The 13,765-nt window shown below is 48.9% G+C and overlaps 1 protein-coding gene across 2 annotated transcripts in view; it reads right to left on the reverse strand.

Annotated features, from left to right (window-relative positions):
• Positions 1-13,765, reverse strand: part of LOC144146101 (uncharacterized) — a 281,191-nt gene that overhangs the window by 208,940 nt on the left and 58,486 nt on the right. The window contains exon 1 of one of the 2 annotated variants that reach the window (XM_077678047.1): positions 4,833-4,968. The exons of the other annotated variant lie outside the window; for it this stretch is intronic. Within the exon in view, the coding sequence (XP_077534173.1) occupies positions 4,833-4,849 (17 nt within the window). The 5' untranslated portion in view covers positions 4,850-4,968. Of the gene's footprint in view, positions 1-4,832; positions 4,969-13,765 lie in introns of those variants that run through there. 2 annotated transcript variants of the gene reach the window in all.

Genomic DNA, 13,765 nt, shown 5'->3' on the forward strand with positions numbered 1-13,765 from the left:
TCATTGAGCCACACAAAAAGTGGCAGTCTAGTTCTGCACCATGTATTCGCAACGACGACGCAAACCAGTAGTGTTTAAAGAAAATGCACGCATAAGTGCGCAGATGCGCAAAAAGCACGGCGCACCGCAGCGGATGATGAGCCTGCGGCCCGCGAGACTCACTGGCTTTTAAGCGCGATGATGGTCGATTGCGTTACTCTTCTTTTTTGATCGGCTGTTGTGGAAGAGTCGTTAGCAAGAAGTGTATTAATTTAAACAAGAAGCTTTCACTTCAAATTTCTCTTCATACGACTCATCGATCGGTGAACCTGCGAGTGGCAGAGCACCGTCACCGTCCCAGCACTTTCGTCGTCGACTCTGTAAACGTATTTAGCGCTGCAAAGGTTTTTTTCCTCATGTCAGGTTGATCGCCGGAGGAAATCGGACGCGTCGGGGATGGGCTGGAGGGAGACTATGTCGCAAAACAGTCGGCAGTATCGAGTTCATTTTGCTTCTGTCAACACGGGATCCTATGGGACCCCCGCAGCTGTGTACTACCCGGAAGTACTGCTCGGAAGCCGGTTTCGCCGCGCCCCCTGGGTAGCTCGGGAGCCCTTTTCAGAAAAAGTGCAAAAAGCAGGCGCATCAGCGTAGCGAATTCGTTTCATCAAGATCAACGGCCGCAACGCCTTCGTTACAAGGAGGTCGCGAACACGTGGGTTACTATGAGTCTGGAAAGGGGGAATTGAAAAAACTTCGTTAAATCCAGGAATTCATTGCATCAATCCAGGATTGCATCAATTGCATCAAACAATTCATCACAAATCCAGGAATGCCTTACATCCAGGTTTAACTGTACATTACAACTTACAACAGGGATTTTCTGGGATGCCCGTCTGAATAGGCCAATCTGTGACCATCAGGGCACGAGCAGACCATTATAGCCTCTTACGTAGCGAATTGTATAGTATACTAATTTACTATAGTAATTTACACACCCGCCGCGGTGGCTCAGTGGGTAAGGCGTTGCGCTGCTGAGCACGACATGGCGGGTTCGATTCCCGGCCACGGCGGCCGCTTTTCTGACGGAGGCGAAAAGCAAAAACGCCCGTCTGTACGAGATTTGGGTGCACGTTAAAGATACCCAGGTGGTCAAAATTAAACCGGAGCCCTCCACTACGGCGCCCCTCATCGCCTGCGTTGCGTCGGCGCGATAAACCCTAGAATCAATCAATATATAGTAATTTACAGGTTCAATAGACGGACAAGAGGTGAACCCAGGATTCGAGAAGCACTGGTAATTTTGCGAGAAATTGAACACGATTATGGGTACTGGCCTTCAGAACGGCGGACGTTGCACAGCAATGTGTTCGAAATAAGTCAGCGTGGTTAGAACCCCTGCCAGGCGCCGGCCCGGGAGAGGCTTTCACCTTATTTTATCCTGTGATGGGTTGAGAACCAACCCTCTACCGCAGTCGGGGTTTAGCGCGTTAAACCACTAGGCCAGAACTTCGGTGAAGCACTCGGTTTCGATAACAGAACTGACGTACAAGAAACGCAATTCCCGTAACTCATGTACGAAGTAACCTAAAGGAAATTCTCTTAAGCTTGAGCTTAGTCCGGTGGTGTAAGCAAAAAAAAAAAAAAAAAAAAACTGTGCCGCCTGTAAAGGGTGCAGCACCGCAGATAGGGCATTATAACAGTGAAGCCCGCTTTAGAGCCTGCTCGAGTGTGATCACAAGCGGCATACCCGTATGCGCACCCCTTACGATATTATTTTAAAGGTGATAGCCTTTCTTGGGCTACTATAACGCAAAAATATTGCCGCAGCTTGCCCCAGTGGTGCAAGGTTGGAGAAACAGCGGATCTGGTGGTCCACCTAGCTTCTTCCCTCTGGGATCCACTGTCAGTGGGGGGGACCGACCGGAACGGCCTTGTAAAATCCGGCTGAACTTGGCCTCACCCCTCAACACCTAGCCTAGCCTAGCGTAGCAAGAACATCGCAAAATCTATCAAAACTTAGCCGTCTAATAAAGCCTAGCAAAGTTTAGAAAAACTGGAAGAAGATATAGGTCGGGGTACAGCTCCGCTGTTTCTCCAGCTTTGCACCACTAGTGCAAGCGGCGCCAATTTTTGTACTAATCTTATACGTAAGAACAACTACGCAAAGCCCGGCGAGGGTAATGTCGTGAATCTTTGTGGGGGTATTCTATGGCCATATCACCAAAGGCAGGAAGACGCAAGGATCACTGCGCTCTACACAGGCTCCGCAGGGGGACCACAATGTGGTGATTAGAGTGGCGGCAGGCTCGGTCAGGATGTGCGGATGGCGGCCAAGAATGGACGAGATCAGCGTATTCGACGCTGCTGGACGCCCGAAGATTTATCGCACACTGCAGCGGAATGCCTGCGCTATAGAACCGACTAGCCAAAGATGGCGTCGTTTGTGATACTCAAGCGGGCAGCGCATTGGTTGATTAATCAGCATGAGGGCCATGCATGATGTGAAGAAACTTAGATTAAGAACATTCCACCAAGTGTGAAAGCAGATAGCCATAACCTCTCGGGAGAAGGACGGGTCATGCCATGTATTGATGGGCATGGGAGCTGGGAGAGGCTAATCACGGTGCTAGTTAAGGGAGCAAGGCCGTACAACGCCCTCTTTAGTATTCGACTCTGGGTGAAGACAAAGGGCTCGAACAACTTGCGCACTTGGTGTAGAATTCTCCACTACGGAGCGATGATGTTGCGTAGTGTAGATGAATACCCTTTTCAGAATGGTCACCGCACACTCCCGCAAACCGAACGAGTCAACCGATGCTACCTCACGTCCGCTTGTAAGTACTCCTCCCAGATAGCGAAATGCCCTAGAAATATTTTACGAGAGTTTCATTCGCAGGTGCCCTCCTGGCGTGCCCGGAAAGATTGTACTACGGCTTGTTCTGTAGCAGCTCCTTTATCTTATGGGGAAAGGGGCAACTGCAGTGCAAACGGACCGTGCACACTACTGATAAGGGTTCTTGTGTATGATGATTGCCTCTCGCCCCCCAATTATGCGTTCTGTAGGCGTTGCATGCTTTTGGGAATGCGACACCAAAGAGCAGAGCCCTGATTGACAACTGCTCAAAAAGGAAAACTGTGAACTTAAAACTGTGAAGTGTGAACTCAAAAGGAAAACTCACCGACAACCACTTAAACAGCCTTTTTGAAAAAGCCCCAGAATTAGAAGCCAACGAACAAATCGAAAACGAGGTCCTGTGCACTAGAATGGCGCATGTTTCCCGTTAGGTGTAAGTACGCTAAGGGCAACATATAAGGTACCGTAATTAGTCGGTTATAACGCTAATGTTTTTCTCAATTTTCGCTGCCTGAAGTCAACCCTCGGGGTATAATCGAATACCAAAACTGGAGTTGTCTAAAAAGTGCAATGATGCGCCCGATTCTCTTCGACGGCTACAGTTTTGTTCATTTCGGGACACGTGTTGGCAACATGTGCAAGAGCCATTTGGATCCCTTACAAGCCAATACCAGCTCTCTTCGTTTTCTTTTCGTTTTGTTTTTTAAAGCGGCGTAGTGGCGGTGTTGAATGCGTGCGCACCGCTGTGCCTGTTTTTGCACCGTAGTGTGTGGAAATCTCCGTGGGTTACGTTGCCCTCAAGTGTTTCGGCTCGTCTTCGGCTCCCCTTGCGATGGCAACGTGGCGCGCTCAGTACGACGCCCGTTTTAATAAACCCGCTATTTCACGGTTGACGAAATCGGCAATTCAGCTGCTGCCGGAACACTTGACGTGAAAGAATCGACCACCCGCGGATGGCGGCTGCAATGGGAACACGAGCGAACACGGCCGAAAAGGCTTCCTTGGTCCTCGCCGTAGCAGCTACGTCGAATAAGAGAAGCGTGTTGCTGATGTCACAGTGAGGCGCAACCGCCTTATATCGGTCAGTGTTGAATTGATACAGGTGAAAGTAAGCGATGCCGCGCAGCAGATTGGCATCCCGCGAACGAAGTTCAAAGCGTCAGAGGTGGGCGTCTAGTCGCAGTGCTTGAAAAATAAATGTGCTTTTCCATGGGTGGCCTCGTGTGAGTAATTCGGTGGTTGTTTTTTTTTTTCTTGACGCAACAAAGCCGCCCCTGACGTTACTTTCGCGGTTTTATTTTTTTCTTTTTGGCTCCAATGAAAAGTCATCCCGCACGTTACAATCGAGTAAATACGGTAATATAACGCAAGGCTCCAAGCAGCGTGACGGTGTTGGTGGTGAAACCTCACGCACCGGCTCTAAGTTTAACCCGCGTTGATTAATTGATTGCAGCGTTTAACGCGCCGCCGCAACGCAGGCGATGAGGCGCACCGTAGTGGAGGGCTCCGGATTAATTTCGACCGCCTGGGGATCTTTAACGTGCGCCTAAATCTCGTACACACGGGAATTTTTGCTTTTTAGCCTCCATCAGAAAAGCGGCCGCCGCGGCCGGGAATAGAACCCGCGACATCGTGCTCAGCAGCGCAACGTCTTAGTCACTGAACCACCACGGCGGATAAGCACCCGTGTAACCCACATGTTATCGATGCGAGCCTCAACTTAAAGATCAGGAATGAGTGATTGGCGGGAGACCACAAGTGACGTCACATGCCCGATTCGCACTGTTCGCGGGAAAGTCAAACAACGCATGTCAGCATGCTATATTACGCGCGTCGTTGCCGGTTCACCCCTGCGCGTTCCTCTTCGAGTATCCGGGCGTTGCACTGGTTGGAACGTAATCTCGCCGGCTACCCCAAAGCTGCCTAGCCATGTTTCGTAGATTTCTTTGCAGTCGCGGACAACAAAACCAATAAGACAACCACCGGCGACCCATACCTGTCCTCCAGTGTCATATTCTTCGAGGCGTCCACGAGCTCGGGAAAGTTTCTTGTCGAGTTGATTCCAGGTAAGACACTGAGTGACGGTCACACTCGAATACGGCGGACGTTGCTCGTGAGCCACATCGCATCGATATGAGAGAACAAAGGGTATACGAAGCAGAAAGGTGCGAGATCTATATTTACCTTCGGATTGAAACAAAAGACATAGGCATGCAACGCATTCGTAGATACCGGCTGAACTCGTGCACAGATATCAGCAGGAGCGGCAAAAGTGATATGCGTCAGAAATAACAAAAACGGACTGCCGGCGCGGAGAAATGGTACGTGCGAGCGAAAATGTCAAGTGCCGGAGACAAAATGGCGGAATGCGTTGAAAGGGACATTGAAGTGAATTAGTTGCACTCCTATTCGTGGCGGCATAGTTTACCCTAACTTGTGTAACCTTCCATTTCACGATTTGGAGAAACCCACAGCCTAATTTTGTTTATTAAGCTGGGAAGAGGGGACACTATGCGCGCTTAGCAACTTCCTCACCGACTGTATACGTACCACTGCGACATTGCACGATTAAAACAGCGCAAGGTACAAGACACCAGTAAAAAAAGTAGAAAATCTTCGGCCCAGCGCGTCGGGGCACCGCATTACGTGTTACTTTTTTGTTTTCTTTTTCTACGCGACGCTCGGCGAAGTTAATTGTACCTCCCCGTGTTCTTTCAGATCGCTCCGGCACGAGTACTATTGCCCGCGGGTCGACTTCCGCGAGAGTCAATTGCGAGGTCGTCGACGTCGTTCCTTGACGGACGACGCAGGCACTTCCCCCCTGAGCGCTCCGCGGATCCGTTACATCCGCGTAAAAAAGCCAAGCCAAGCCAAGCCAAGCCAAGCCAATCCAATCTAATCCAATCCAATGCCCCTCGCGAGAGAGTGTTATAGCGCCGAAATCGCGCCACCACACGAACGCGTGATGTTGACGTCACGATCACGCCACAGATGTTAGCGACCGGAGCGCGCGCGAACGAGAAATTGGGCCCATCTCCCCGCGAGGGGGACTCGAGTAAATGCGTCGCATAGGGGTGGGTGTATTGCGTTAACGTTTAGTGTTTGGGGAGTTGGTGGTAGTGAATGCGTTGTATCAGCAGCTTCTTGACGTAGTTTGAATGAGTCAAAGAAATTTCGTCATTCTTGCGTGTTTCGCTTTGTTTACAAAGCAAGAAACGCAAATGCTTGCGGAGTTGTTAACTAACTAACTAACTAACTAACTAACTGACTGACTGACTGACTGACTGACTGACTGACTGACTGACTGACTGACTGCAACGGCTTACTTGCACGAATGCTTTGCTCTGTGGACAGCCAATGCACTCGCCATTTGTACAAGTGCGGCACGCACACACACAGCTGGCTGGCGCCGCATCTTTTCGAAGTGCTACGACTTGTGCCGCGCCTCCGCCAGATGGCGCCACGGGTCCCGCGACCGAGAGAAGACGCAGTGAAACATCCCCCTCGCGAGGGGCACGATCAAATGCAGAGCATTTCCGGGGGCGCATGACGTTAAGTAGTTTGCGTTACGTTAATGTTGTTGCACTTTTGGCAACTGCTGACGAGAGAGCGCGTTGAATGCGTCAACGATTTAAGGCGCGTTCGTAGCGTCCCATTCTGTGTCGGCTTTGTGGCGCAGTGGGTAGAGCACCATGTATATTGCGTTCCGCCCGCAGGGTCGAGGGATCGAAACCGGGCGCCAAATAGTATTTTTTTATATAGTAGGGACAACGACGGTGCAGACTACGGACGTCAACGCGGGTGACATCGTGAGTTACTGAAATGCTCTGCATTTAAAATTCCGGGCCATGTCCATTAAAGTGAAACCTGGGAAGGGGCGAAGCATGCAGTGTATAAGTGTATTCGTGGCGCCTTGGCGTTTATGCCAACAGAGATGAAACCATTGGGAGGTAGAGGTATGCAGCTTTGCTGTAAAAGACTTGTGTTTTTGAAGCTTGCAGCATTCCAGCGGGAGGTGTAAACGAGTGTCCCAGTATTTTGCAGCGTTGAACAGTTTCGCGTGGACCTTGAAGGGCCGTGGTGCGCAAGCGCGAGGAGCATTGAATTGGATTGGAAATCCAATACAATTGGAGTACGCGTGTGTAGAGAATTGGGCCTGCACATTCGCCGGTCTGCGCATTACAGAGGAGTGACGTCATAGCCGCGACAGAAACCCAGCTGTGCGCCTCGGTTGCGCTGTAGCCAAGTCTGACGCTGCGCAGGAGCCGCTTGACAGCCGTTTCGCGTGGCTTCTGGAGAGCTGCGCTGCGCATGCGCGAGGAGCAGTGACTGGACTGGACTGGACTGGACTGGACTGGATTGGATTGGACTGGACTGGACTGGACTGGATTGGACTGGATTGGACTGGATTGGACCGGATTCGATTGGATTCAATTGGAAATCGTTTTAGCAGCAGTAAGCATGATAATCAGCTAATCCTAGACAACCAGGAAACCTAAGAATAACCAGCTGAACCTTAGCTCACGCTACGTATATCCTGGAATAGCAGAGCTAAGCCACTGCTAATTTTTTTAGTACGCCTTACGAAGCTTTCCAGCGAGAGGCGTAAACGAGTGTCCCGGCCCCTGCGTGGGAGCGGCCCGTGACTGTCACGGACTCCCCTTGATAGGGGTGGTCCAAGGCAGTGTCTCAGGACCTGAATAAAGTTCTTTGTCTGTCTGTCTGTCTGTCTGTCTGTCTCTCTGTCTGTCTGTCCCGGTGTTTTTTAGTACGTGTTACGAAGCATTCCAGCGCGAGGCGTAAACGAGTCTCGTGGTGTTTTTTAGTAGGCGTTACGAAGCGTTCCAGCGCAAGGTGCAAACGAATGTCCCGGTATTTTAAAGGTATTCCGCTCCGCGACCCGCATTGCCTATGCACATCTATGCTCGCGCCACCCGATGTTACAAAGCTTCCCGCGCAGTGTCCTCCGGCGCTTCACGGTACCGATCTGGTCATCAAGACAAGTTGCCGTTTTACATTTAAGTGCAAAGCCCTTTAAGTGCTCGCCTTGTCGTCGCAGCTCACTGGGTGGACCCAAGTAGTGCCCCGTGTCGTACCGTCGTAGCGGCGTCCCATATACGTTCGAAACTTCTGAACCACTACCGCTTGTCATGCATCTCCTCATTGTTTAGCGCAAAGAAAACTGCAGGTACTTTTGAAGCAAAATATGCGTAATTAACCAGCAGCGCCCGCGTTCATTTAGTTAGGAACGTTAGTTGGGTTCGTTTTTACGATAGTAAGCGAAAAAATTAAAGCCGTTCCACTCAATGTGAAAGCTGTCGGAAGTGCAGAGCAGTGATTCGCCATAATGGGCTGTAGCGCCGTTATCCCCCCACTGCAATCACCCAACGCATTTCACATTTCCCGCCTTCGCAGTGCTGGAGCGTCCCCTGCTTGAAACTGCGCCAGCGGGAGTTCTGTTCTTTTCAAGACGATAGTCTTTCTTGGGCTACTTCAACCCAGAAATTTTGGTCTATCTGTATGTCTGTCTGTCTGCCCGTCTGTCTGTCTGTGACTCGATTCAGCCACCCGGCCAAAGTAAAATGCATACTGTGCAATAGTCTTATATACTCACAGCCAAATGTGAGCGTCTAAGCCTGGTTTATATGTACATACTTGTCAACTTTGCTGAACATGAACAAGAAATGACGCAAATATAGGACCGAAAATTAATACACAAGGGATATTTACAGTGTTCCTTTATTTAAAAAAATTCATGGATGCTTGGTTTTTTGGTAGCAAATGATATTCTACATCAACTGCAGAAAACCGCCGCCTCCTGTTGCCTGGGCCACCTCCTGGCGGCATATGAGAAATCACGCGGCAACAGCAACGAAAGGTTCCACTAGCTCGGTTCCACGTTCTGCTTGGAACACACGTGGAGCACGGCAACGCGGTTCTATAAACTTTGAAGTCGGCCGCCTCGATTCACGCGCGTCTCCGTCGTACTGCAGCGCTGGCAGTGAGGAACCCGGCCTGTAGCAGTGGAACACGGTAAATTCAAATCGCCTTGAGCAAACCTTTAGTGTTTTTACCTTGGGATGAGCGCGACGGTACTGGAAGAGCATGAGAGGTGAATGGGAAAGCAAAGGGGGGGCATTTCCTTGGGAAATGTCTACAGAGACTATCGTCTTTTGACGACATTTGCAACGAAAGGAGCAGATACGCGGCCAATTTTTTTTTGTGCTCGCTTTAATTTAGTATGCTGGAGCTGTTTTGCGTCATTTCGAACGCGCAATTTTTTTCTTGCGAGGTTGGAGACTTTCTGCGGCATTTCGAACCCGCCATTTTTTTTCTTGCGCGGCTCGAGTTTTTTTGCGTCATTTCTAACTCTCAATTTTTATCTTGCGAGGCTGCTTTTTTTCGCTTACTATCGTAAAAAGCAAACCAACGAGCGTTCATAGATAAATGAACGTGGGGGCTGCCGGTTACATACACAGATTTTGTCTGAAATGTACCTGCAGTTTTCTTTTGCACTAAGTAATGGGGAGATGTATGACAAGCTCCAGTGGTTCACGATGTTCGAACGGTTATGACTATTTAAACCGCGTGATTCTCGAAGCCTCAGAGTGACCCCCTGACGATGGCACATCAGGCTCTACTTGGGTCCGTTATCTCGCTGCACCGCCTGATTCCGGCAGTCGCATAGACCGTTAGCGAGCTACGACGACGAAGCGAACCCATACAGTGCTCTGCACTTAAAAAGTGGCAGTGCAACGCCGGCACGTGCGGGAGGAAAAGCAAGCACAAACAGAAGAGAACTCCCGCTGGCGCAGTTTCAGGCAGGGGCGCGCGAGCATTGCGAAGGCGGGAAATTTGAATTGCATTGGAGAAACACCCGTTGCATTAATCAAAAGAAGAGGGAGACAGGGCGGCGAAAAGCTTGATGGGTGGTAGCAGTGAGCGGATAACGGCGCTACAGTCCATTATGGGGAATCAGTGCTCTGCACTTCCGAAAGCTTTCACATTGAGTGGAACGGCTTTATTATTTTTTTAATGTCGCTTCACTTCTGCAGTCATACCGGTGACGCCGCATATAGTCCAAACTCAAGCTAAGCTTCGCTCGTCCTCCCCCGTCACAGAGTGTAATGGCTCATGGATTTGTCAATTTATAGTATAGACTTTTTGCCTATTCCAGCGCAGCTACACAGTTGCAAAATTCTGGCAGCATGGCAAATTTCGCCTCGTAGAATAGCTATAGAACGTCGTAAAAGCCGACAAAGCCAGAAGTACTGCGCTACTATTGAGGCGATGGGACTACATGTAGAGCACTGCGAAAAATTGGAGAAAAACGATATAAAAGAAACGTACTGTGAAAATCAACCCCTTTGGAAAAAAAGGTGGTTCGAGACTTGATCCCACCGAGTGCGGGAAGCACGTGGCCTTTTATGATGCATTACGCAGTACTATATATTTCATTATTAGGTTTAGCGCGCCGACGCTGCACAGGTGGTGAGACGCGCCGTAGTGGAGGGCTCCGCATTAATTTTGACCCCCCCCCCCCCCCCGGGGATCTTTAACGGGAGCAGAATTCTCGAACACAGGGGCGTTTTCGCTTTTGGCCACCGTCAGAAAAGCCGTCGCCGCTGCCGGGAAACGAACCCGCCTCCTTAGGCTCAGCAGCCCAATACGGATCACTTTAGGCTGTTGCAACAAACACTAGCCTCCATACACACAACCCTACCTCACAACAAGAACGACACTGGCACCGCGTGATCCATAATAATTAATACGCTTCGCCAGCTTGCCCAGCTGCACTTATTTAATCCTGATCACTACTCCCATCCTTCGCGATTTCGCGGGGAACCCTGCGACCAAAGGGCGCGATCATTTTCCACTAATTTTCCCAACCCCTCCCTTTTTTCCCACATCCGAGCGTCGGCAATGAGCCTTGGTGAGCTGCGGCCAGGAAGGACTACCAGCCTCGGCTGGTCCACAGGGCTGTCGATACCATCCGCGCTCAAGGCATATTGGACTGAGGACGCCTCGTTAAAGCTTCAATACAAGAAAATCTCTTGCTATCAATAAGAGTTCATTATCTCTCTCTCTCTCTCTCTCTCTCTCTCTGCAGTGATATACTGCGCGTAATTAAAAGCAAGCAAATCGTACAACAGGGCGTATTCGCTTGAGTAATATATTGCCCCGTGAACTTTATATAGCATCTGTCTTTATAGCGATCTTTATAAAAGCAATTCCGATAGATTTGTAGGAAATTTTAACATCTCGCTTCAATTGGAAAGCCAACGTATGAATCAAGGTATCGACCACGTGATTCAATGAGTTGCAGCAAAGCTGTGCCATTGTGGCTGGTGACAGACAACTGAACGACCCAAACTTTTGAGCCTTTACCCCTTTCTCTTTCGACACCCTTCCTTCCGCTGAACAAACTCCCATCAGCGCGTGATCAGCGGGTTTAGACTCCACTGATCAAGATCCAGTTTCAACAGCAAGATAAAATTCACGTATACCCGCGCGCTTATGCGAATGGAGACAAAACCGACGTGGCTCTACGCACCGCCCAAGAACTACGCGCTTCGGTGAACAGCCAACCCATTTCCGCGGGCGAGCCTTTTCTTCCTGTTTTATAAGCAAAAAAAGAAGAACAAAACAAATACAGGATAGACTAGGAAATGAAGAGGGCATGAAAAGATGGCTCCGAGAAGCGCGGCCATTGTTCGGTTTTGCGTTTCCACTGCTGCCTCTATTACCTACTACAGCACCGACACGAATATATATACACCCGCGAGGCGCGCAAAGCCTATTTGGGCTAGATAGAGCCGAAAAGAGAGAAGAAACGAAGTTAAAAAGTTCTTCGCGCTAGCTTTTGAAGATGACGGCAGCGGGGCTATTGTGGTGGGGGATGAAAAGAACGACGTTCAACACCGGAACACGCCCTTTAAGTCGATAGAGGGCGACGCGTGCGTGTATATATATATATATATATATATATATATATATATATATATATATATATATATATATATATATATATATATATATATATATATATATATAGATAGAAAGGCCGGCTGTCTATAACGCCATGGAGCAGGCACAGGAGGATGGTCAGGTTTTTTTCTACAGTTAGTGAAGTTAACATTTTTAAATTTACGTCAGAAAGAACGAACGGAATAAAAACACGAACCCAGAGTGGGGACCGAACCCACGCCTTCCAATTTGATCTCGTATGCCGAATTGGTAAGGTTTCCGAGATCAAATTGGAAGGCGCCGGTTCGGTCTCCACTTTGGAGGCGCGTTTTTCTTCCTTTTTTTTCTTTCTTACGTTAATTTAAGAATGTTTACTTCACTAACAGTAATGAAAAACAACCAGTCCCCTATGCATCCTTTGGTGTTGTAGACCGCCGGAATGTCTTTCCTCAACGAGCCCCTCATTTCCTTTATATATATATATATATATATATATATATATATATATATATATATATATATATATATATATATATATATATTCATACACACAAACATTAATACATACATACAGACAGACGGAAAGTGGGAAACAGCTCCGGATAATAGAGACGAAGGGAATAGAGGCTGCTTTTAACGAAGAGCTTTCCGACAGCCTTTATATGGCGCCGGCGGATACGCACTGATGACGATTTGAACGGTCGTCTCTACCCTGTCTTCCCCTTCTGTGCAGATTATGACGGTGGAGCGGCTTCGATTGCGCTGCATAATGTTACCTGACGCCGATTTCCGGCCTGACTGTGGTCGATGATATATGCAGCCTCTGCTATAGTTAAGGAAGCAAAACCACCTCGAGAGGGCAGTGGCCTGGAAAAAGTGTCTTCTGGCGCTCGATAAACGGCATTTCCGCCGACAAAGAAGGGAGGCTGAATGAAAGGGGGGGGGGGGGGGGGGGCATACAAGGAATATACATTATTTCGAAACTGCACCAGTAAAGCAGAAGTACAGGTGAGCCGTACCATTTCACTGCCGTATCAAACGAAAATGAGAAAATCCAGTTACCCATCGGCAATAGCCCGAAGAAAGTTGCCGAAAAGCTGCTTTTCAACGTCATATGGGGGAATAGCAGCCGCCATTCTCCTGACTGCGCGCTTCCACATACCTTCACGTCGTCACTGTTCACTATATATTCGGTACGAAGGATTTTATCAAAGGGTTTTCTTTTCCGCATACGGAGAATAAACCACCCAGCACGGAAACAATTTGTCCTATATCGCTAGATTTCTGCATCGAGAATAGAAATATACAATCACGGCCGCAGAAGTTGGGTAAGAAAGGGGCAGATGTCAATACAGTTGACTCGTGATACTTCAAACTCTTAGGGACACCAGGATTTTGTTTGAATTATCCGAAGTTGGAATTATCAGAACTTCTCTTATACAGTCAAATCTCGGTACAACGAACACCACATTAACGAACTTTTATGATTAACGAGCATTTAAGAAAACTCACGCCTACTGCTTGGAATTTTAATGTAAAATTATTTCAGTACTACGTACTTCAGAATAGCGAACTTTTCAAAATAGCGATTGTTTTATTTAGGTCCGTGCCATGTTAACAACGCCTCAGTACTACGAACTCTTATTTTCAAGGCCGGAGGCTCTTAGATTTCCGTTAAACAATCGCGGCAACCGGAGCCGTATGCTACTAGGCGATACGGCAAAGCGCAGCTCAGGAGAGGACATCTTGCAACTTGCTCCGCGAATGCGTGAGCCGATGCGAGAGCGAGAAAAAATAAGGCGATGGAAAAGAAAAAAAAGTGAAGCATGGGTGGCCTCCACCGTCCAGAAAGGCGCGGCTGCGCTATTCGCTCCCAACCCCAAGTTTTTCTACGTTCCGCCGCTGCGCGGGTGGCTTGCTGGATCTTCACAGACATCAGCGTAGCTGACAACAGAGTACATT

Source organism: Haemaphysalis longicornis, unplaced genomic scaffold (assembly GCF_048455015.1).
Source record: "Haemaphysalis longicornis isolate Haplotype H1 unplaced genomic scaffold, Haemaphysalis longicornis Haplotype H1 scaffold_7, whole genome shotgun sequence".
In the NCBI taxonomy this organism is placed as follows: Eukaryota; Metazoa; Arthropoda; class Arachnida; order Ixodida; family Ixodidae; genus Haemaphysalis; species Haemaphysalis longicornis.